At 44.5% G+C, this 26,069-nt stretch overlaps 1 protein-coding gene across 1 annotated transcript in view; it reads right to left on the reverse strand.

Moving 5' to 3' along the window:
• Window positions 1–1,058: 1,058 nt before the first annotated feature.
• The window catches only part of aco2 (aconitase 2, mitochondrial), a 54,069-nt gene continuing 29,058 nt past the window's right edge, over window positions 1,059–26,069 (reverse strand). The window contains exons 9-18 of the mRNA XM_043679883.1: window positions 21,855–21,960; window positions 19,343–19,500; window positions 13,884–13,957; window positions 12,676–12,787; window positions 10,810–10,932; window positions 6,775–6,930; window positions 5,596–5,787; window positions 4,781–4,913; window positions 3,732–3,853; window positions 1,059–1,620 (exon numbers count right to left, since the gene is read on the reverse strand). Coding sequence (XP_043535818.1) covers window positions 1,486–1,620; window positions 3,732–3,853; window positions 4,781–4,913; window positions 5,596–5,787; window positions 6,775–6,930; window positions 10,810–10,932; window positions 12,676–12,787; window positions 13,884–13,957; window positions 19,343–19,500; window positions 21,855–21,960 — 1,311 coding nt within the window. The 3' untranslated portion in view covers window positions 1,059–1,485. The remainder of the gene's footprint in view (window positions 1,621–3,731; window positions 3,854–4,780; window positions 4,914–5,595; window positions 5,788–6,774; window positions 6,931–10,809; window positions 10,933–12,675; window positions 12,788–13,883; window positions 13,958–19,342; window positions 19,501–21,854; window positions 21,961–26,069) is intronic.

A 26,069-nucleotide genomic window follows, 5' to 3' on the forward strand; every position in this document is an offset into this window, starting at 1 on the left:
CTAATTAATTTCCCTTGGCACTGAATTACATCATCACCACCAATTCTCCCAATATTAACATCCTGGCACCAACAGTGAGTGAAGACACAACCAGAGCTGCCACATAAACACTATGGGGGTATTACAGCAGGCCAGAACGGGGATATTCTTCAACAAGTGAGTCAGGTTCTAATAACTCAAGGCCCTTGTACCATCTCCAAGGCACAATATTTTCCTTCTGCCTTATACACTTGGATAGCATTTGCTCCCCATTCCTAAATGCCCTTCAACCAAGTGGCTTGCTGGGCCATTTCAGAAGACAGTTGACAATCACCACATGAACAGAGCTTGAACATACATCACCATTCCTTCAATACCAGTGAGTCAAAATCTGGGTATGTCCTTACTAACAGTCCCATGGGATTTGCTTCATGATGAGAACTGCAGCTTTTTTAGAAAAAAACCATCCATGCAATTTGGGCATCTCCACCATTTACATTTCCTGCCCGTCCCTAGGTGCCCCTTGAGAAGTAGGTGAGAGGCCGTCCTGAACTACTGCAGTCCACGTGCTGAGGGGACACCCCTAACGCCGTTAGAGGGGGAATTCCAAGATTTTGATCCAGAGGCAGTGAAGGAACGCTGAATGGCTTGGAGGGAAACCTGCAGGGGGTGGTGTTCTCATCTATCTGCTGCTCTTTCCTTCTAGAAAGAAGTGGGCATGGGTTTGGAAGGATCTTGGGTGAACTTCTTGTAGTCGGTACACACTGTTGGTGGTGCCAATCAAGTGGGTTGTTTTGTCCTAAAGTGCTGTTGGAGCTGCACTCATCCAAGCAATTGATTCTATTCCATCATATTCCTAACTTGTACCTTGTAGATGGTGAACAGGTTTTAGGAGGTATTCTATAAAGGGCCACCATCATTACTTTGAGAGGAACTGGGATAAGGCAAATATAACCTACCAATGCCACACAAATCTCCTACACAGACTGGCAGTCATTCCCCAGTTGTCTGGGTTCCCTGTTCTTCTGGAAAACAAAAGTACGCACCTTCCACAGAAATCATTTATTAGCCCGCAAGAATAAGTTTCAGTTTTCTAATTTTATTAGGTCAGTCTTTTCGTTGAAACCCACAGGGAACCGAATGTTACGTGATTTGGTGACACCTTGAAACATTCAAAAGGAAGCAAACTCATTAGCTTGGCTTCTCCTGGCAAATGCAATGTACAGAAAATAAAAAATAAATACCATCTAAGAGGACAACAGAAATCAGGCTCCATTGACTTCACAGCGCGGTAGGAGACAAATGAACAAATTATATTTTAAAATTGATGGTTAACACAGGCTGACTTGGGATTGTCAGACTGGACTGTGCACAGCTGCTGAGTGTCATGGTGTGTATCACTGCTGCAAAAAGCAGCAATCAAGGCTGAGCATAGCAACACGAGTACAACCGAGTCCTTGGGCACACAGTCTTCCCTTTTCCCTACCCTTATGGGAGCAGGTGGCTTTACTTCTGCAACTCCTTCATCCTGTTGAGCGCGCTGCCGGCTCGGAACCATTCAATCTGGCCCTCGTTGAAGGTGTGGTTGAGCACGATTTTATCCTGGCTGCCGTCCTTGTGCTTAAGGATACAAGTGAGAGGCTGAAAGAGGATGAGGAAGAAAAGAACCAATAAGAAACGAGAGACCTGCCTGGAGGTGGTGAGGGTGACTAAATTAACACAGAAGGCACCCAGCTACTGTCGATGAATAAACTAGGCTGGGTACAATGCTATTGCCCTTCCTTTCTGGTAGTTGTACTTAAAATTGTTCCTCTCCTTACTTGCCACATCATGATAACTTCGTTCCCAGGGCCTCGAGGCTGTAGTGCATTGACAGGGTGAGATTAAGATGGAGCATAAACACTGGTACGGACCAGTCAGACTGTAATTTCTATGTAATTCAGTCTTCTTCCTACAAACTCAGTTTTGTCTGACTTCATCTAACCCCTACTTCTCCATATCTCTCACAGTTATGTTAAAAATCACAACGCCAGGTTACAATCCAACAGGTTTATTTGGAAGCACTAGCTTTCAGAGCGCTGCTCCTTCGTCAGGTGGTTGCGACCCCAATGTATACCCCAGTCCAACACCAGCATCTCATGGCTATGGCAGCATGTGGGGGATTCGGGCACCTGAGAGTTTGCAGACTGAGGGACAGATTTTGTGGCTTTATTTCTCTGATAGCAAGGACCCTGGAAGCACGAAGACAGATGTTTCTTTTTGGCTGTCTCTTTTATTTCTCCTTTTGTTTTTAATCCTGTCTTTTGTATACTAACATGGAACTTGAGAATGGCAACTTTGTACATTTTTCACTGCACTCTTGTGCTCAAGCTTGCATGACAATAAAATCTGAATCTCTTCCCCTTGGAGGTCCTGACTGTCAAAAATCTAAGATTCAACAATTTAAGAAATATTACAAGTGGAAAAATTCACAGCTTGAAATGTCTCGAGAAAAATATAATGAAGTTTCTGCTTTCTAATTTGATCGAGAATTCAGGCCTTTGAAAGTATTTGATAAACAGGGATTCTGTGGTCCAAAAACAACTCTGACATCTAGTAGACGTAACTAACTGGTGTCACACTCTCACTAGCGGATTTCAACATTGAAACACATACAAAGTTAGACTGTCGATCAGCTTTGCTCTTGACAAATGGAAGAGCAGGCCAAGGGGCTAGATGTTGAATTCCTGTTCTGTGCTATTATTTCCTTGACACATTTAGCTTGCTAAGAGAGGGTGCAGGTAAAGGGATCACTGATTCTGAGCCACAAGAACAAGCTCTCAGACACACCCCGTCCTCAAGCACAGCCTGTGTGTTAACCAGGCCTATAATCCTGATGTTAAGCATGCATTAGTGAAGCCCACAGTCATTTCCCACATAATAGGCAAACTATTAATCAGACGATGGCCTAGGTGTTACGCAGAGCTGAAAAATGTGTTGCTGGAAAAGCGCAGCAGGTCAGCCAGCATCCAGGGAACAGGAGAATCGACGTTTCGGGCATAAGCCCTTCTTCAGGAATTCCTGAAGAAGGGCTTATGCCTGAAATGTCGATTCTCCTGCTCCTTGGATGCTGCCTAACCTGCTGCGCTTTTCCAGCAACACATTTTTCAGCTCAAGGTAAAACCATATGTAAAGATTAAAATTAGAAAATGAGTATATGGTATTAAAATTAGGAGAAAGTTGTCAGGTAAAATGGCTTTCCTGAATAATGGAGATTTAGAACAGCAAGATGCTATAAATATTAATAGGCCTCAAGCCATCTGGCGAGGTAAAAACAAAGCCTCAATTTTTTTCCATAGAGTTTGTTGGTTTGCAGAGTTTTGGAGTTCATTTTCAAACATGCCCAGTGTCCCAGTCCCTCTGTATTTATGAATATGTGAATATTTTTAAACAACCTGTTAATGCACAGCTCTAGTGCATATAGGACTTGAATTCAGGACTCCTGGCCCAGAGGTGGGAACATTACCACTGCACCAGTCTCATTTATATGTGCTTGTAGACAATTAATACTCATCATCTTGTCTTAACTTTACAAATAACATAAACAAACCTTAATGTGATGGATGAAACATGAGCGGGAATGAAATGGATGGGATAAATTCTAGTATTTCACGCTCACTGTTACATCTGGTTTTCTTTAAACCTGTAAGCACATGTTTGAACAAATGTCAAGGGAGCTCCAAGCTGAAAGAAGTCCACCTCGGTGTACCGACCTTTCCAGGGGCAAAATCCTTCAGCCCAATGATGGAGACTTGATCGTCTGGTTGCACTTTGTCATAATCAGCAGGATCGTTGAAGGTCAGAGGCAGCAAACCTTGTTTCTTCAGGTTAGTTTCTGCAAAGAAACCACAGAATTCACACTGCACCTGGTGACTTCTCACCTACTGCAAAGAGAAACGGTATAAGGATTGGGCTACAAAGTGTCAGCTGGACTTGCCATTGGTAGAAACGGCCAGAGGCTGTATCTCCAGTGCCACCTTCTAGGCTGATACTCCTGTATGATATGCACACATATGCTGTCCCTCACTTTCTTCCCAACTCCCTTTCATAGGAAGTTATTTTTTTTAAAAAATCTAGCCTGTCAGTTTCGACATCGCAATTAGACCATTGCCTAGTTTTTCGTACCGATGGGAATAGGTGCCTGGGATCTACATAACCTGTTCTCTCCATTCTACTCTTCAAGGCCCAATGACACATCGAGGACGACAAATCCTTCTTCAGCCCACCTCAACCACTACTCTCGCAGTGACACTGTCGCTGGACAGGCAATGAAAAGCTGCAGTAGTAGGCTGGACCCCATAATATCACATGCAGCCCAGGTTACAGGGCAGAGAACCTAAGCCTTGAACGTTTCCAATCTCTGCCCCTTTTCTCTGGTTTGTTGCTGCCTGAGCCAGCATTTATAACTCTTCCCGAATTGCCCTTGAGAAGGTGGTGATGATGAGCCATCGAGCAGAGCAATGGCCTTCTGTGCTTCTACCACTGAGCAAACCAAAAGGAGAAATCTCTTCTAACTCAGAACCACATTATTTCAGTTAAACCTACTGTTGCAAAGGAGCATCTTGGATACAGACAGTGGGTGCACAAACAGCGGATCTGTTCGTTACAGTCACTCTCAGTCTATGAACAATGCAATGCATGGTTCGTCTTTTTTTTTTAAAAAAACAGCATTAAATTCCTCCGTAGCTGTCACATGCACCAATTACATTTTGTGAATGGGCTGACTGTTTCAGAGATTTCGATTTCCACAGCATCCACCTACCGTGAATCCGAGCAAAGCTCTTGACAATGATGGCTCGACCTCCGAGATGCCGAGGTTCGAGGGCAGCATGTTCTCTGCTGGAGCCCTCACCGTAGTTCTCATCACCAACCACCACCCAGCTGACGCCTTGTTTCTGGGGAAGGACCAAAGAGAACTTTAGACTTTGCTCTGAAACCCTAATCCAGCACCGCTAACTCTGATTGGACATTTCCCTGAAGGTGGCTCTACGTGACCACTTGAAAACTCCCTTGGTCAAACAGCCGACTTGTTTTCTCTCTCTTACCCTTTTAGATGTAATGGAATCAAACTGCTTTGTTTTTGAATACCCTGATCCTTTTAATCTGTTAAGGATCACACAACACCAGGTTATTTATTTGGAAGCACTAGCTTTGAGAGCACAAGCTTGTATTTCTAAATCGACCATTGGACACTAACCTGGTGTTGTGAGATGTTTAACTTTGTCCACCCCAGTTCCAACACAAGATCCTCCACATCATGACTACCTTTTAATCTGGTGTCAGGGTCTAACACAGATTGATTAGTTCACTCTTTTTAACCACTCTGCCTTCTGTCCTGGCTCAGCGTGCTCAGATACCTTGACAGGGTCATGCTCAGGTTAATTAACTGCTGATAAGTGATGAAGGTGGGCAAAGCCAGAGTCTTGATACCATTGTTAGGGCAGCATTTTGCAGCAGTCACTCAGATCTTCCTTCTCTTTAGCGCAGGGCCAACAAACCTAGCAGTTCCTACCTCTGCCTGACACTGACCAGCTAAAGACAATGAGTGATCGAGAGATCTTCCTCAGACTCATGTACCTTGTAAGCACGAGCGGTTTCTGGCACAGGCCCATACTGGTTAGTGAGGTAGTTTTTGACCTCATTGACTTTGTTATTCTCGATGTTAACAGCTCCGATGAGCAAGTTGTTTGAAATGTTGTCAAGGTGCCCACGGAACTTCAGCCAAGGCCCAGCAGCAGATATGTGATCGGTGGTACACTTGCCTTTCACCTAAAACATAGTGCGACAAATCACAATGGGGAAAGCGTCAGAACAACTAATTCCCAGACCAATGGTTAAAATCCAGAGATGTGCCAATATTTGGATGCAGATTTCCTACGAGAGGACCAAAGGCCACATCTTTGTCATCCATGGAAAGAATCTAGGAATAGAACATGTCCTTCATGTCATTTCTGCAGTCAGTATCAATCACCCCAAATGGTCTATTTTACAACAGACCAAGAATAGCAGTTTCTAAATAAGTCAGTCAAGACCATTCCTCCTTTCCAAATGACAGTAATAAGGACATTTGCCTTTGTAGACATTTATGATAAATAGCATCATTTCCAATCAAAACGTCCACCATCAATTCATGCTTATAGTTCTAATGGTTGTGAGGGAGAGGTGGGGGGGGAGATAGGATGAGAGAGAGAGAGAGAGAAAAATAGGTCTTCCATCCCATTCCATTAGGTTGGGTTGGCTCCAAAGACAAGGTGGAATGCTCCAATATATTCAAACTGCACCGAGTCCCGACTGAAAGACCTGCGTGCTAAGATAAAGGGAAGTACATTCTTACAATGAATATCAGACAGCCTTCTAAGGATGGTGCAGGAACAGACAGATCTGGAGGTTTCTGCCCACAATCACTGAAAGTAGTAGGGGAAGGGTGAGGAAGTGTGCATACGAAATCCTGGGCTTCGTAAACAGTGGCACAGAATTCAAAAACAAGGAAGAAGTGACTAACTTCTTAACAAAAATGGTTTTGCACCTTTTCTTCTGTCATTCCCTTGTGGGATGTGGAATGTGGGTGTTGATGGCAAGGTCTGCATTTATTGCCCATATCCAATTGCCAGAGGGTAGTTAAGAGACACCCACATTGTTGTGGGACTGGAGTCACACACACAGGCCAGACTTCCTTCCCAAGGACATAAGTGAACCACGACAACCATGAACGATTCAATAAACTAAGGAGCGGTTCTCTCACAATCTGCAACTGACCTTGATGAGCACCCTCAAGTCCACCAAGTCCTCGTTGTTCCACCGGTCAAATGGCTCCAGCAGCTGCAGCCGATTACTTTCTGGGCCCACAACTACAGAGATGCCCTTGGAATCTTTTGGTGGGTACTGGTATGTATCCTCACCGGGATCAAAGCCCTTCAAGACAGAAATAAAAAAAACATTCAGTGACCTCTCAACACATTCTCAGCAATTTCCTCTCTTCCCCACACTTTAGAATCTTTACACTGCATATACAGGCCATTCGACCCATTGAGTCTGCACCAACCCTCCGAAGAGTATCCCACCAACACTCTCACCCTAACCCGTAACCCCACATTTATCGTGGCCAATCCACTTCACCTGCACATCTCTGGAGACTATGGAGCAAGTTAACATGGCTAATCCACATCTTTGGACTGTGGGAAGAAACAAGAGCACATGCAGGAAACCCACATTGACATGGGGAGAATGTGCAAACTCTACACAGACAGTCACCCGAGGCTGGAATTGAACCTAGGTCCCTGGTGCTGAAGCAATAGTGCTAACCACTAAACCACCTATTGATCCTCTATCCCCTTCCTTCTCCTTAAATAGGTGCTGATCTTGCTGGGTGTGGTCCCACATACACCAGGCAGATGAACGTGGTCACTCTTGCACCCAAGCAGCCCTACGTCTTGCAGGTAAGCAAGAATCAACTGGTTACTTAAACAGAGGGGCATCACAGCTGAGGCTGGTCCATCCTCTGGCTGAGATCTACTTGTGCTATCCAGCATAGTCACTACCCAGAAGTGGAAAAACCTCTCCCCCTCCCTCAGGATCACCAAAGCAATTTTAGTGTTTCTACCCCATTTACCTCCTCCTTGCACAGCAAAGTAACTCAGCAAAGATCATGCAACCGGACTAGTCACGCTCAAATCTGAATGCAAAGCCTGATCAGCAGCTGAGTAACCCAAGACCATTGGTAGGGCTCTCTCAGTCAACATTGCATCCAAAATTGACAACGTTTAAATTGGTCATGAGCTCACCTGGAGATTTAATTTGATTAATGCTTTGTCCACCATCTGGAAACTATACTCTATGTATTACAGAGAAAAACAAAAGAGACATGCCTTTCAGCTTGCACTCATCAGAACAGACACAGGAACACCCCATTTCAAAGGGGAAAAATGCTACATGGGAAAATAGTGCTGATTGGTTGGCAGGTCAACTTTGAATGGTTGAGATTGATTTTCTCTTGCAGTAAAAGTTATTAGCTCTGCCTTTAAATATGGCTCTCTTGCATCTATCCTGAGGACAAAAACCTTCGACTGTATGTTTCTCAGCAATACACAAGGTGGATACCACAAATTTTATACATGCTGTAAAGACACTCCTCCATCTCACTGAAAACCTCAGAGTACGTGATACAAGACAGTAGATCTTTATAGCTCCAACAACTGGAGAGCTAGATTAGATTAGATTCCCTACAGTGGAAACAGGCCCTTTGGCCCAACCAGTCCTCACCGACCCTCCAAAGAGTAACCCACCCAGACCCATTTCCCTCTGACTAATGCACCTAACACTATGGGCAAATTAGCATGGCCAATTTACGTGACGTGCACATCTTTGGACTGTGGGAGGAAACCGGAGCACCTGGAGGAAACCCATGCAGACACGGGGAGAATGTGCAAACTCCACACAGTCGCTTGAAGCTGGAATCGAATGTGGGACCCTGGCGCTGAGGCAGCAGTGCTAACCACTGAGCCACCGTGCTGCTCCTGAATGTTGCCTTGAGGTTCTGGGGTGCTAGTCCAGTGACATGACCACTACACCACCGCCTCCTTCTAAATCGAAAGCAGCGAAGGGATGGGCTGCCCGAACAATTGTTGAAGGAAGTGATGACTAGCTGGGCATACACAAACGTCAACACTTCACTCACTTGTAATCAGACGGCAATAAAAATATGACAATAAAACCAAGTGGTGAGCAGCTTTTGACACCGAACTGAAAATATAGTGAAAGATGTGCCACAAGGCTTGGTTCTGCAAAAATACCAAGTGAATATTGTTTTGAAATGCACGGCATAAGATTCCACAGTTTAATAGTCTAATATTTGTAACAGTCACAATAGTGAAAGAAAAGCTTCCACCAATTTGCACACATTAAGTGCATCATGTAGATGAATAACTTGGAAATGAATAATTCTTGTCGTTTAGCCAAACATGTCAACCGTTTTGAAAATAGTAAGGTCTCAAACAGCTGTGCGATAAATAACCTGGAGCATAATCCTTTTTAAAACTGTTTTTCTGTGGGGAAAATGTGAATTTGTTCATTTTGGAAGGGAGAACAAAAAAGGAACAGAGTATTAGTTAATGGAGAAGGTTGCAGAAGCTGCAACACATAAGGGAAATGGGGGTGCTTATACTCGACACAGAAAGCTAGCACACAGGTGCAGCAAGTAATCAGGAAGGCTAATTCAATGTTGGTCCTTTTTTCAAGGGAGCAGGAGTAGGGAATGTCTTATGAGCAAAGACTAAACAGTTTAGGACTCTCCTGATTAAAATTTAGAAGATTTAGAGGTGATCACATTGAAACATACAGGATTCTTAAGGGGCTTGATAGGGTCAATGCTGAGATTTTACCCCTCATGGGAGAACCTAGGACCACAGAACAAGTCTCAGAATAAAGGGGTGTGCCAATTGAAGACTGAGATGAGGAGGAATTTCCTATCATACAGGGTCAAGTGTCTTTGGAACTCCTTGCCATTTGGTATTGTTTGGGGGGGTGGGGGGGAAGCAGAGTCCTTGCATATATTTAAGGCTGAGATAGATATGATTTTTGATCAGTCAGGGGATCAAGGAAAGTGGATGTGACAAATGTTGGATCGGTCACGATTCTATTGAATGGTGAAGCAGATTTGAGGAGCCGAATGGCCTACACCTGATCTTTTTTTAAAAAATGGTTTTATGGAATTAAACTGATTTCCAAAAGAGAATAAAACAATATGCAGGATGCTGAGATTGCAACCTCGGAGTGTGACAAGGTGCTGGTGACAGTAATGAGTTAGAAATTGTTAACGCACAAAATGTGGGCTGAATGATGGCATCATGATCATATGTCCCTAAACGTTAGGGAAAACACCATGTCTCAAGAATTTCAGACTTTATCCTGCCTCTCTGCTTGAAGGATTGTAACAGATATGAGAGAGAGCACGAGAAGAGAGAGGATGCCAATAGATGTGAAACAGTCTTAAAATCGAGAACTGGAGTCACAGTCACAAGATAAATGGGTCAGCCACTTAGGACTGAGGCGAAGAGAAATTGCACCACTTGAAGTGGTGTTAACTGTTGAAATTCTCTCCCCAGAGGGCTGCATGTGCTGAGTAGATTCAAGAATAAAAGTGACAGATATTTGGGAATTGCTCAAAAAACACAGCAGAGCAAGTTAGTTGGTCAGCTATCTTATGGAATGGCAGAGCAGGTTCAAGGGCCAATAAGACTTACTCCTGCTCCCATTTCACATGGTGTCACTGTAGGTGAGGTTCATGTAAAACTTTTATAATTAGGAGCGGTGGGTTGGTAATTATTAATCTATTTGAAAATGAACTAAGAGCCAGGGACCTGGGTTCAATTCCACCCTCTGGCAAGTGTGTGGAGTTTGCACATTCTCCCCGTCTCCGAGTGGGTTTCTTCCGGGTGCTCTGGTTTCCTCCCAAAGTTGTGCAGGCTAGGTGGATTAGCCATGCTAAATTGCCTCAGTGTCCACGGATGTACAGGCTAGGTGGGTTAGCCATGGCAAATGCAGGGTTATGGGTATTTGGGGAGGATCTGAATAGTTCTTCTGGGGGGGGGAGGGGGAAGAGGGTTGGTGTCGACTCAATGGGCTGAGTGGCCTGCTATTGCACTATAGGGATTCTATGACCCTGAAACTGAAGCAGATTTGAGATACTTGTAACCACCTTGTAAACAACAGGATCTGTGTGTGTGGTTTAAAACGAAAGCGTACCATAACCCTGCATGTTGATAGCTAGCCTGCCTGTCAGAGAGTGCCAGTTACCTTGCTGGGCAGTTCGTCAGCATCCGGAGGATTCAGTTTGAACTTCTTCCCATCAGCTCCTACCAGTGTGTCACGCTCGGGGTCAAACTTCAAGGTTCCAGCGATAGCAAAGGCAGTGACAATCTGGGAACAGAAAACCATAATCGATTGGACTGCAGCTTCTGCACAACCTCCATAGGATTGCACTGGCATGTGCATGTTACTACTTGGAAATATCAATCCAGTTCAATAGCATCACAATAACTGACATTATAACATCCTGAGGAAGCTATTAGTCTCTGTCAGAGCAGAAAGACACCATCATCATTTCAGCTCAGTGATATTGTGTCAGAAAATGGACACCACAGTCTCTGCCCCTACCTCCATCTAAAAGGGTGGGGATGCAGGGGCAGTAAGAGGACACTTGCCCATAATCCCTTTGGTATCTTAAAGCCAGAAACAGCAAGATAGAGGACGGGGAAAAAAAAAAGTTGTGGCTGAGAGCGCTGCTCCTTTAAGGTATTTTAGGTGTTGGAGTGGATTTCCTTGAATTCCAGAAGCAGTAATCACTGTTTATAAACCGTTGCATTGTTTTGGAACTTTGGGGGGAAAAAAAGATCAAAACAATGGCACTTTAAAACAGGAGGAAGGGTCACAAAGGCAGAGACTGCATGATCAGCGAGAGAGAAGAGGGGAAAAAAAAAAAAGAGAGAGAGAGAGACACTATTGTCTGACAGCAGTGGATCTGCACAGCCTTTGGCATTTGAGTTCAAGTATTTCGGAGACATCAGAAGTTAGTCTAAGAAACCTTTGGGGACAATTACAACGTTTAGAAGGCATCTGGATGGGTATATGAATAGGAAGGATTTGAGGGATATGGCCCAGGTGCTGGCAAATGGGACTAGATTAATTTAGGATATCTGGTCGGCAATGGACAAGTTGGACAGAGGGGTCTGTATCTGTGCGGTACATCTCAATGAAGGCGAGACTTCCACCCCCCCCAATAGGAAATCCAGGCTTGGAGTGCTGGCAGCCAATTGGATTGGTCCCAGTGGTGCCAGTGTGGCGTGGTGGCCACTGCTGGGATTACAAGAGATGCCGTCAAACTGAACCGTTTAGACATGTCCAGGATCAAGAGTCTCGGCAAAGACATCTGGGTGGGGATGGCTGGGATGAGAAGCATTAAAAGGGGTGGCAGTACCTCCAATGACCCAGGAAGAATGCAAAGAATTTGTTATCACCTTTCCTGATGCTAGCTCAGATAGCTAGTGCTGTCGGGCTTTCCACAGGGTGTTGATTCCACCCCCCACCCCCCTAATCTTTCGGGAGTTGAGTATTACCTGGGTTGGAACAGATTGGGCCTCAATAGGTCCAATAGCAGATGGGTCACCCAACTCCTCCCCATCCAATACCTGTAAACTTTTACACAGACCTGAGAGGCAGGTTAGTGTGTGCGCGTGCATACCCATGTGAGAGAAAAGGAGGAGGGTGTTTGCTGGGCAGACAGGAGTCATGAAGGCTACCCATATTCTACATTCAAATCCTATAGCATGGAAGATCCCGAAAGACCATTCCCCTCAGCAGCTCCAAACACCAATAAATGAAAACTTCAAATAGAATGCAGATCCAGACAAATCTTTCATCTCTGTACTCTATCCTGCTGGAGTCTTGATGCTGACTCACTGGAGCCTATAGCCCAGAAACAGGCCGTTCTGCCCAACTGACTCATACAAGCCTCCTCCCATTTCAGTAATTGCTTCCATTCCTGCACCCATAATGTTTTCTCTTTGCTCGCATTTGCTAACATTAATGAGTCAATCGTGACAAACTCATCAGATTTCTATGAAAATGAAAGTGAAAGCATAAAGGTGTCCATGTGCATTTTACCTCAGGAGATGTGACAAAGGCATGGGTGGCAGGGTTGGCATCATTGCGCCCAGTGAAGTTTCTGTTGTACGACGTCACAATGGTGTTCTTCTCACCTTTCTTAACATCCCGCCTTGCGTGGAGAAGTAAAAGGAAAGAGACAAAAATGAATAGCATGCGGGAAGAGGTGGTGGACAGCTTGAAAACACTCTTTAAAGGGGGTTTATTCAAACACTTGCAACAAGTTAATCAATACATCTCAGGGAAGTGGTATCAATTCTAACCAAACAATGAGCTAGACGGCAGCTCTGATCTGCTGACAATCAGATGAGGGAACTAATTGTTTTAATCATCCAAACAGAATCAAAAAGTGGAGCACACTTCTACTTTACAGAACATGAACTCACCGCATCTAACAGGGGGCTTATAGCCTTACTTTAGAGAGCAGCGTTTGCAATTACTGGAAGCATTCAGATAGCAGTGTCAGTTATAAAATGAACACATGGCTATGCTCTGGGCGGTGGTGGGGGTTTGCTGGGCAGGCAGAAGTCATGAAGGCTATCCACATTCTACATTCAAATCCTATAGCATGAAGTGGGAAGCCTCCCATTGTTCATCAGCCCCCACTTACATCACAATGAACTAAGCTTCCTTTTAAGTTTTGCCCTCTCTCTTCTGCTGCTACCAATTTCCTCTGAGCAGCAGGTCTTTATAAGGGAGTCCTGTTGGCACATCACCTGACTGAAGGCTTATATCTTAGCAATGTCAATACACAAAAGCTCAACTTGGCATCACTGGCTAGCAATCAGTGATGAAAAGCCATGGCTATTTGCCAAACCTCATCCTTGCAGTCTCACCCCATAGCTGTGGCCATCTCTAATATCCACTGCTATCCACGCTCTGGTTAAGAACACACCTTGACAATTCCAATCCATCACACCACCACGCTCATTTTATTAATTTAACAGCAACAATAAGTATTGTTGAAAACCAAAACAGTGCTCGGTTCAGTGCAAAGTCACCCAAGTACTTTGCAAACCAACGATCTGGGAAAGCGAAGGCTGTTTTCTTTGATCAGGTTGTGCAAATTCCCAATTTGGATGCCATCTTTCATTTATTGTTCCACACAATGCACACCAGCCAATACCATAGGTGGAAAGATAAGCTAATTTTTGATGTGACCTCCTGCTTAGTGCAGGGAGTAGAAAATGGAAGTGCAACTCCTCTACCTGTCCCACTGTCCAATGCAAGGCCCGCAGGCATTAGCCAGAACAAGTCCACCGAAGTCCCTCAGGATTTTGGCCTGCAAAGACAAAAGTAGAATTAAGTTGGGAAATCTTTGTCTGAAGCACCAGAGTCCACAGAAACCTGGGTCACCAGTCCTTTCTGTAAATTTGTGACTCCACAGAACACTAAATCTCCACCTACCTCACAAGGTCCATGGAGCTGCTGCCAATTTGACTCATTTGTCCTAGTAGAGGCCAAGGAGGGGGTAAACCAGGTCTCAGGGAGGGATGGTCACAGGGCTGGTTGGTGAATTGGTGGCCAATGAAAGGGAGGTGGTTTCAGAGGAGCACTGCTTTCCCATCTCCAAATCCATTGCGAGGCTGGGATCCAGCTTGTGCCATACTATATTCATCGAGTCCAGCACTTCCTGCCTGGATGAGTGCGGCTCCACTGTCACATGAGCAGCTCGACAGCATCCAGGACAAAGCAGCCGTCTGGACTGGCACCCCCCTCCCTGCACAACACTTTACACATGCACTCCCTTCATTAGATGGCAGCAGTGTACCACTTACAAGATGTATTGCAGTAACTTGGCTTCCCCTGACAGCCCCTTCCAAACATGCAACTTCCAGCACCAAGAACAAAGGCAGCAGGTGCATGGAATACCAACTTCAAGGTCCCCTCCAAGACTCTCATTATCCTGATTAGGAACGATATTATCGTTCCATCACTGACGTAACAACAGTTCCTTTGAGCTTCTGAAACACCCTTCTGAACAACACAATGTACCTGCAGCATATTCAAGTCAGCAGCTCACCGCCAGCCCTTCAACAGCCAGTAGGGGGGGCGGGGGCAATAAATGGTGACCCAGCCAGGAATGGCCACATGCTGCAAATGAATAAAGGCAAAAAAAAACCCCTGCACTTTTAACACCAGTGTATCCGTAACACCTGAAAGGGTGGACAGTGCATTCCCAGACGGAAATGTCCAGGTGCCTCCTGTATGTCCATATTGGAGGTTTAGGCAGTAGTTTAGTGAGAGAAAATACCCCAGCATGGCCAAGTGTACGGGCTGCCCAAACAGCAGTAAACATGTGAAACATGGACATCATATTGAATTGGTAAAATCAGAGCTACCATATCAATATCTTACACCCACCACCCACCCAGAGACTCTCTCAGAGTGTTCACCCCTAATTATCCACTGTGTTTAAAAGTTTATCTATAGCAAGCCAAAATAGCCAAACATCTTTATTAAATGTAAAATAAATTGAAAGTACACATTTTCTGATGATAATTGTATTTGTTAATTTTATTTTGTACTTCCTCCAATTTACCAGCATGCTGTCAGGAACGGAGGAGTGAGATATGAAAATAGACTGGAAAGGCTGGACTGTAGGTGGTGACCTTACTGAGGTTTATAAACTCATGAGGGACATTGATAAGGGTCTTTTCCCTAGCATGGGGGAGTTCAAAACTAGGGGGCATACTCTCAAGGTGAGAGGAGAAAGTTTTAAAAAGGGCATGACAGGCAACCTTTTGCTTTCTACTGTGTGCGCGGAACGAACTGCCAGAGAAAGTTGTGGATGCAGGTAAAGTTACAACTTTTAATTGATATTCAAATAAGTTCATGAATAGGAAAAGTTTGACGGGAAATGGGCCAAACACAGACAGGGTGGAGACTAGTTTAGTTTGGGAACATGGCTGATGTGGACCGAGGGGTCTGTATGACTACAAGACTCGGCCCCTGGAAGTAAACACAGTCAATGGGTCAAAATCTGTGGGTGGCAGCACAACCTTCTCCCCCTCACTCATTATTTCCAGCAAAGGGGAACATTGTATAAAAGTGGGGCAGTTTCACGACAACGTTACCGTTAATTGGTGAGACTGCACCTACAGTACTGCACACAGATTTCGGCACACACTTGAGCAGGAGGGACATATTTGCAATGGAGGCTGCTCAGGTTCGATTCACTAGGTTGGTTGAAGGGGCTTTTCTTTTGAAAAAATGGCTTCAGGCTAAGCCCCATACTTGGAGCTGAGATGAACAAAAGTTGATCTTACCCAACGGGGGACTGACAGGATAGATGTTGAGAGTGTGCTTACTCTAATGTGATAGCGAGGCAAGGAACAGGGAGATATATCAGCTGAACACGTGGCTGCAAGAGTGTGTGCAGGTGTGTAGATAATGGAGGCTCATTCTGGGGAATTGGGACCTCTACAAACAGGAGGCCTTCACTTGAACCAGAGGGGTACTAATATCCTGGTGGGAAATTTGCTAGTGCTATTTGGGTGGGTTTACACTAACTCAGCAGAGGGATGGGAACCCGTGTTGTAGTTTCAGTGCATAGGAGGATGTGAGTAGGGAATACAGGGACAGGATTTCACCGTCACAGGAGTGTGCTGGCAGACAGCAAGCTGGTTTGAAGTGTGTCTACTTCAATGCCAGAAGTATGCGGACTGAGATAGGTGGGCTTGCAGCATGGATAGGTACCCAGGACTTTGATATTGTGGCCATTCAGAGGCATGGATAAGGCAGGGTCAGGAATGGATGTTGCAGGTTCCAGGGTTTAACGCTTTCATTAAGATCAGGAAAGGTGGTAAAAGAGGGAGAGATGTGGCCTTGTTAGTCAAGGACAGTATAACGGTAGCTGAAAGAATTTTTGACGAGGACTCATCTACTGAGGTGGTATGGGCTGTGGTTAGAAACAGGAGAGGAGAGGTCACACTGTTGGGAGTTTTTTTTTAAAATAGGCCTCCGCAAAGTTCCAGGGATTGAGGGGGGGGGGGGGGGGGAGAGAGGATTGGCAAAACGATTCTGGGCGGGAGTGAAAGGAACAGGGTAGTCATAATGGAGAACTTTAACTTCCCCAACATTGACTGGAAATGCTACAACTCCATTACATTGGATCGATCAGTTTTTTTCCAATGTGTGCAAGAGGGTTTCCTGATACTGGTGGGATATTGAGTCCAGGTCAATGTGTTTGTTGGTGAGGAACACGAGATAATGAACAACATGAGAGAGTAAGGCTCCTTGGAACTTGGATGTGGGTTTTCATAGACACCAACTAGCCACGAAACGACACGACTAGATGTCCTTAGTAGGCACACACGCAGATGACAAGCAACCTGAGGTCGACTGGGACAACACTACTATTATAGGACAAGCCAAACAGAGAACAGCCAGGGAATTCCGAGAGGCATGGCACTCATCCACAGATTCTATCAACAAACACATCGACCTGGACCCAATATACCGGCCACTGCAACGGACAGCTGGAACTGACAACCGGAAGCAGCAGAGACAAACCACTATAAATGCCGGAGGAAACATCTCAGAATCGCTTCACAGGAGGCTCCCAAGCACTGAGGATGTCACCTAGACAGGGGACGAAACATCTACCACACAAATTCCCAGCTCGGCGAACAGAACCACAACAACAAGCACCCGAACTACAAATCTTCTCACAGACTTTGATGGAAAATATTCAGCCTGGAGTCCGGTTACCAATGATGTGCCACAAGGATCTGTTTTGGGACCACTGCTGTTCGTCATTTTTATAAATGAGTTGGACGCAGGGATAGGTGGATGGGTTATAGAGGCATAGGGATGTACAGCACGGAAACAGACTCTTTGGTCCAACATGTCCATGCCGACCAGATATCCCAACCCAATCAAGTCCCACCTGTCAACACCCGGCCCATATCCCTCCAAACCCTTCCTATTCATATAGCCATCCAGATACCTTTTAAATGTTGCAATTGTACCAGCCTCCACCACTTTGTGGCAGCTCATTCCATATATGTACCATTCTCTGCATGAAAAAGTTGCCCCTTAGGCCCCTTTTAAATCATTCCCCTCTCACCCTAAACCTATGCCCTATTTCCCACCCCAGGGAAACGACCTTGTCTATTTATCCTATCCATACCCCTCATGATTTTATAAACCTCTATGAGGTCACCCCCTCAGCCTCTGATGCTCCAGGGAAGACAGCCCAAGCCTGTTCAACTACTCCCTATAGTTCAAATCCTCCAAACCTGGCAACATCCTTGTAAATCTTTTCTAACTGGAGAATAAGTTTGCAGATGACACTAAAGATGGTGGAGTGGTGGACAGTGTGGAAGAATGTTGCAGGGGAACTTGGAGAAACTGTAGAATTGGGCTGAGAGGTGGCAAATGGAGTTCAAAGCAGCTAAATGTGAGGTGATTCACTTTGGGAAGAATGACAGGAAGGCAGAATACTGGGTCAATAGAAAGATTCTTGGTAGTGTGGAGGTGCAGAGGGATCTTGGTGTCCATGTACATAGATCCCCGAAAGTTGCTACCCAGGTTGATAGTGCTGTTAAGACGACATACAGTGTGTTAGGTTTTATTGTTAGAGGGATTGAGGTCCGGAGCCCTGATGTCATGCTGCAACTGTACAAACCGCTGGTGTGGCCCCATTTGGAATATTGTGTCCAATTCTGGTCGCCCCATTACAGGAAGGATGTGGAAGCATTGGAAAAGGTGCAGAGGAGATTTATCAGGATGTTGCCTGGTCCGGAGGGAAGGTCTTCTGAGGAAAGGCTGAGGGACTTGGGTCTGTTCTCATTGGAGAGAAGGCGGTTAAGAGGGGATTTAATAGAGACATACAAGATGATCAGAGGATTAGATAGGGTGAACAGTGAGAGTCTTTTTCCTAGCATGATGACGCCGGATTGTACGAGGGGCCATAGCTGCAAATTGAGGGGTGATAAATTTAGGACAGATGTCAGAGTCAGGATCTTTATTCAGAGTGGTACGGGAGTGGAATGCCCTGCCTGCCAATGTAGTTAACCCAGCCTCATTAGGGACATTTAAGCAGTCCTTGAATAAGGATATGGATGATGGGATAGTTTAGGAGGATGGGCTTAGATTAGTTCACAGGTTAGCGCAACAGAGGGCCGAAGGGCCTGTTCTGAACTGTATTGTTCTACATTCTAATAGGGATTCAAGATTAGCATCACCAATTTCAGGTCAAGATGAAGAGAAATGTTTCTCATTGAGAGGGTTGTTAGCATTTGGAATTCTCACTCCTTGCATGCACTGTAGGTTGGGTTACTGAGTACATTCAAGGGGTAAGTTAGACAACTTGACAAGAGTTGAAGGTTATAGGGGACAAGCAGGAAAGGGGTGTTCAGGTCAAATCAGATCAATAGGATCTCTGCACAGTAAAACATTCCAGGTTCTTTGTAATGGGGGATGACAAACACATGGGACATTAACTCTAGTGAATAAATATGATTTAAAGTCCAGAATTGGAGGAGATGGTGATCTCAGGAGATATAGAACAGTACTTCAGAAAACATCTTTGCTTCTGTGCAGGAAAATAATATTGAGGATAGAGCAGAAAAAGGGTGGCTGGCTTGTCTGAAGTGGGGAGGCCGCATGAAATCAATTCTATTGCAGTGTACTGGGAACAGAATGGAGATCGTATACTTACATAACCGTCTCTCTCAATAGTAGCACGTATCTGCTCAGAGCCTGGTGTTACAGTGAACTGTGACTTACACTTCAGGCCGTGATCAAGGGCCTGTTGTGCAACAGCAGCTGAACGGCCCATATCCTCATAACTGCTGTTCGTACAGCTGCCGATCAGACCTGCCAACAGAAACATCGTTTCAATCCGGTACTGGCATCCAGTAAGGATTATTCACCTGCAAAAGTCTCTCTCTTCCTTCTTCCCCTTTCTCCAAACAATGTTTAAACAAAAAATACGCTCAGCAGGAGCAATGGAACAATTAAGTAATCTCTCACTATTAGAAACCAAAGACTTCCAACAAACCAAAAAAGGCCAGCAGCCTGGGCTCCAAGGCTTCTTCAATGGCTCAGTACGTCCAGTGAATAAAGACCAGGGAGCCCCTACATTTGATTTGATTGTTGGCCATTGCAAGTTGACTGACTTCTCAAGGGTGGTACAATTGGCTTTGACACCTCTACCCCATCTATCTGGTCTGGTGGGTATGAAACACCAAATTAGACTATTGTGAAGAGGAGCTAGGGAGCTCTCGATGGTGTCTTAGACAGTATTCACCCCCTCAAACAACACTGCAAAATAAAAAAAAACAAACAATCTGCACGTTATCACTTACAATTTGTGGGGATATTCTGATTACAAATTGGCTGTGTTCCCTACAACAGTGACTACACCTCAAGGGTATTTCATTGGCTATAAGGTACTTTGAGAGAACCAGTAGTCACATACTCGGTAAAGGCACATCCTTTATGGTACATCCAAATATGTTTTATTGCCCATGTACCACAGTATATAGCTGAACATCTCAATACTTTTAAATTAAAGAAGGGCAATAAATACTCTAGCTCCTTGAAAAACAAGAATATTAAAGAGTGAGAAAATGAACAGGGTGACTTATGGAAAGCCATAATGATATAGATTTAAGAGTCCAATGGCAATTTCTGTGCTAGAACATTTTCAGATTGTTTATTTAGAAAATACTTTGAAAAGCTTTGTATAAAACATACACTCTGTATAGCCATCATTCTTCCTGTATCATTGCTGCTGTTACCAAACAAAATATCCTCCAACTCAGTAATTCATGCAAACAGAAACATCTGCAACCATATGTACCTGAAATAAGTGAGAAGGTATAGTTTAGGAGAATCTTGTCATGTACAATGTTCCCTAATGTCTATATCTTAACTCACAAGAAATGCAGTTCACCCACTGCCCACTGTGCTTGCTGACCTATATCAGGCCCTGGTGGAACAACTTCAGTTTAAGGTTCCCCTCCTGGTTTCCTCATTCCCTCTATTACCACGCCCCTCTCAAGCAGCAGCTTTCTTTGGCCTAGGAACTCTCTACATCTCTGCCATCCTCCCGCTCAGCCCTGATTTTAATTGCTCCAGTAAAACCTCAGCTACCTAAACTCTAGAACTCCCTTCTTAAAGCTCCTCCAACACTTTACCAATCTGTCTGCCTTTAAAGACACTCATTAAAGCTGACCTTCATGACTAACCATCTTTCCTAATATCTCCTTACATGATTCAGGGTAAAATCAATTCATAACATTCCTGTGTGTGAAGATTTGGACTAAATCGGGCCTGCAGATGCTGGAGATCAGAGCCGAGAGGGTAGTGCTGGAAAAGTACAGCAGGTCAGGCAGCATCCGAGAAGCAGGAGAATCGATGTTTTGGGCATAAGCCCTTCATCAGCAATCCTGATGAAGGACTTGTGCCAGAAACATCTAATCTCCTGCTCCTCAGATGCTGCCTGACCTGTAATGCTTTTCCACCAAACTCTCAACTCTGTATTATCATGTTTTCTGACCTCAAAAGGCTTGATTTAAGAGCAAGTTGTTGCGTCACTGATGAAAGCTTGTATGGACTAAACAGTTGTTGAAACTGCCCTAGCTCTTAAATAAAAACCTTATCGGAGCCTGGAGGTGCAACAGGACGCAAATTAATACTCAAACCATTACGGTGCTGAGATACAGACCCCATCATTGGTTGGTGCACAAACAGCTATTTCATTTGTTCACTCTCCAAAGGCTATCAGGCCAGGAGAAATGTTCTACTCCCTTCCACTAAATCTCACGAAACAGTTCTGCTGGGGATGGCCGACACCATTTGTGCATGAGCCACTGTTTTTGCAGGATGTGACAGCAAAGACCACTTTCCATGTGGGATCGCACCATCAGGTATGGGAACTGTGGATGACTCTCTGCCCTGTACTATGGGGAGACTGTGGCCAAAATACATGCCTTCTTAATGTTGCAGATGTTGTCAAATAACTCCGCATTTGGGGGCCCCCTTCTTGTCAGAGTATTTTCTTTCATCACAGGACCATCGAACCACACCATTTCAACTCATATTCCAGCAGGAGGAGAGAGGAATACCTGGAATGATTTCCTAGGTCCCACCTTACTATATATTAATGCACCTCCATTAGGCCAAGTAAAACAGGGCTCCTTGTAGTGAAAGTGGCAATTGCTTACCAACGCGGATATCAAGAGGCCATCCATTCTTCTCTGCTGCTGCCCCGATCTCGGACACTGGGTGTGCAAGGTCAGGGGTGAAAGGTCCATTAATGTGCGGCTTAAGCTGAAATAAAAAGAAAAGCATTTTTCAGCAATGTGATGGGGAGAAAACATGAAATGCTTTCAAAGGTTGGTGTGTCAGGTAGAATGGCACAAGACAAGCCAGAAATGAGGATAAAAGTTGCACAGTCCGTAAATCGGAGATAAAACCAGAAAGTGGAGGAAATATGCTCCCCAGCAAAAGCAAACCATCTGAGTTTTCTTTTTGCAGGTGAATGACCTGCTTCTTACTTCCAACACAGATGGTTTTTATTTCAGAACTAGGACAAGTTCACTTTGGCCACTGAAGCCTGCCCCTCCACCACAGTCATACGAGTTTTGCAACGCTGGGAGCTGAGACAAAGACTGGGGGATTCGAGCTGTGAGAGTGGGAGCAGGCAGTTCAGGGTGGTGAGGCTGAGAGCTGGATCGGGCAGACAGCAGCAGGAGTGGGAAAAGGCGACCTGAGGCAGCCAGTGAGAGCAGGAACCCGCTGCAAGGAGGGGAGAGCAGGAAGCCTGGATTAACGGTGGGAACGAGGTTGAGCGTCAGCCCAAAGCAGTGAAAGTCAAGCCCATTATGGCCAGACGCTTATAGATTATGGTGTTGAACTGTAAACGATGTTTCTCTATTTTCCTGCTCTTTAGTAAGAAGGCCTATAATGGTTAACTTTTTAAACTTTGTTTTCCTTATTTTTCTGTTTTGAAACAAAGATTCTGCACCTAGGGACCTTTGTACCTAAGATAGCGTCGTAATGGGAGTACATGTGGCAATAAAGCGAATTCAATTCAAGTCAAACAGCATGGAAACAAACCCTTCTGTCCAACTCGTCCAAACCGAAGAGACATCCCAGCCTGACCTTGTCCCATTTCCCAGCATTTGACCATTATCCCCCTCAGCCCTTCCTATTCATGTAACCTTCCAGATGCTTTTTAAATGTTATAATTGTACCAGCCTCCACCACCTCCTCTGGCAGCTCATTTCATACACGTACCACCCTGTGTGTGAAAACATTGCCCTTCAGGTCCTTTTTAAAATCTTTCCCCTCTCACCTTAAACCTACGCCCTTTAGTTTTGGACTCTCCCTCACAGTTCCACCATAGCATCCAGTGCAGAATGAATAACCTCTATCTTGTGTTTCTTCTCTTAGTTGCTGTGTGGTTTAATCCAAACACGCCACTCTCTTAAGTAAAGAGCTTCATCACTTTGTTTTGTGTTTGTGACTACGGTTTGGCGAGTAATACTCAACTCTGATGACTAAGGTTCTGAGTTCAAGTACCACTCCCCAGGAAGCATGCACATTAAGCCCAAGGCTGACAGCACAGTGTAGTACTGAAGGTGTGGTGTGATGTCAGAGAGGCCATCTTTCAGATGACATGTTAAATCGAAGCCCCATCTTTCTGCTTTGATAGATGTAATAGATCCCCTGACAATATATAATCTAAAGATATTGCTATCTTTACCAATATTTTGCTGCCAAGCAACTCAAAAACAGTAATTATTGCAATGCAGTTGAAGGGAGTTCAGTGTGTGCAAAACTGGCTGGTGCCAGGTACAACTGATTGCACTTCAAAAGTGCTTCATTGTCTGTGAGCCAAACTTTCCGCCATGAAGTATAACAATCATTTTTCCTGTCACCAGATTTGCCTCCCTCACATGTTCCAGTCTCATTTGCCTAGCATGGTTTGAAATAATTGCCCGGTTGTCTTAATGGAAAACCATTTAATTCTTTACACACTGCCCTTGTGGGACAATCAAGAGCTAGGGGAGAGTGTTTCAAATTAACAGACCTCCGATTTGATATGGGAGAAATTTCTCTTTCTCGGGGAGCAGAGCAGGTTGGATCATTGAATACATTTAAGACCAATTCAATTTGAAGTAGGAAAGGCTCCTCCTTTGGGATCACAAGGATGGGGGGTCTAAGTCCCATGCTGAAGCTTGTATCCTGAATCATCACCTGGACTGTGGAAATACTTCACTGATAACTGTGGCACAGCAAATTCAGTAGCATAGGCCTTTAGGACCATTGCTGGAATGTTGTCAGAGCCTGTGGCTTTCACAGTACTCAGTACCTACTGCCATTCCTTGCTATCGTGATGTATTGCTCACTCTTGACTTTCAAATGGAAAGGGAAAACAAAGGATTCTAAGTTCTGAGTACGAAGGGTAGTCAAGGTTTTGTTGATGTCAGTAGAAAATACTGTTTGCCTTTTTGCTGGATAAACATAATGCAGTGTGCGAGGAGTCCTGTGGGATTAACGCACACTGGACAGATTGAGAATAGAGACACATTGATCTGTCTGTGGAACAGGCAGCAACATCAAATCACCCCTCCTGTTCAGAACAGTGCAATTCAGAACCAGATTGCCTTCTCAAAACGAAAGTGCTCCAAGTCATGAAAAACAAGGCCGAATAGGTCTCCCCACCAAATACTCCCCCTGCGTCACTCCACCAAATAAAGCCAAAATTGTTCAGTTTGAAATGAGCGTGTATTCATTGAAAGCAGAGTTTTAAGTGGATTAATAGGTCTAGGAATACAGTCCTTCAATACAAAGTCTATTCAAACATCCCAAACAAATAAATGGCCAAAAGCTCTGAACCATAAAATAAAAAACATGAATCGGAATAAATCCACAACTGACTCCAATCTGAAGGCAGCATCAGTTGATCAAGTCTAGCTCCGTGGATAGAAACTGTTCCCCATCTACCTCACCCAGAGTGAAAGACAGCAGACTTGCAATTAACAATGCTTTTCAAACCTCTGGCTGTCCCAAAGCCAATTAAGTATTGTTAAAGTGCAGTCACTGTTGTAACGTAATGAAGAAATGGCAATACCTCCCCATCAGCCCAGACACAGCATGTCATTAGCTCACATTTCACCTGACATCCGAGCATTCGTTGCATTTCTCACAGTAACGTCATGTTAAGCAGCAATTTTAATCTTATTCTGGTGTGCGAAGGCCAAATACAGAGCTCAGAACCTAAGGAAGGAAGAAGCTATTCATTCCTGACCCTCTTGGATGACTTCTAGCTCAGCCCACCTTCCCAACACAACAAATCCACCTTCACTTCCCTCCATATTCAAACTTCTATCTTGAATATACTTAAAGATCGATCACAGAGTCTACCATTGCCAACATTTTGACTGAGGACATATCTCTCATCTCAGCTCTAAATAGCCAAACCGCGAGCATAAAATGTTTAGGTTAAATCAGCTGTATTAGCATTTACCTTGTTAGCATAATTCCATATGTTTCAATTAGATCACCTCTCATTTTTCTAAATAGAACCAGGTTTACACACACTCAACATAGGACAGTTTCAGGAACCAGTCTTGTTAAAGCTTTGCTGTATACCCTCTGGAGCATGCACATCCTTCCTGAGATGTCACGTGAAGTTATTACATTAAATTATGACCCATGGGAATATAGTAGCAGGGATTGAGGATTAGTTCATGGACAGAAAATGGGGAATAGGATAATCCACAGGACGCACACAAACAAATACAGACTGAGGCCTCTTCTAGAGTAGCATGTTGAGTCCTGAATGCCCTGTTATTGTAAGACTATTCTTTAAGCTGGAGAGGATTCAGAAAAGATTTAACCAGGATTTTGCTGGGAATGAAGAGTTTCAGTTATAAGGAGAGGCTAGATAGTCTGGGACTTTCCTCACTGATATGAAGGAGACCGAGGGATGACCTCCCAGAGGTTTATAAATCACAAGAGGTATAGATAAGGTGAATGGCAGGTGTCTTTCCCCTAGGGTGGGGGCTTTCAAGATTAGGGGGTATATTTTTAAGGTGAGAGGAGAAAGGTGTAAAAATATATAAGGAGCATTTTTTTTCCTAAAACCACAGTGGTCTGTGCGTGGAATGAACTTCCAGAACAAGTGGGTACAGTTACAAAAGACATTTGGATGAGTATATAAATAAGAAATGTTTGGAGGGATATGGGACAAGTGTAGGCAGGTGGGACCAGTTTAGATTGGGATTATGGACTCGTTAGACCGTAGGGTCTGTTTCTGTGCGATATGACCTTATGACTAAATTATTATCAAATTGCTCCACTTTCACCTCTGCCATTGACAATCATTTGCCCCATAATGACCTCCACCAAGAGAGGGCTAGCTACTGAAC

The sequence above is a fragment of the Chiloscyllium plagiosum genome, chromosome 39, assembly GCF_004010195.1.
Source record: "Chiloscyllium plagiosum isolate BGI_BamShark_2017 chromosome 39, ASM401019v2, whole genome shotgun sequence".
NCBI classification, from domain to species: Eukaryota; Metazoa; Chordata; class Chondrichthyes; order Orectolobiformes; family Hemiscylliidae; genus Chiloscyllium; species Chiloscyllium plagiosum.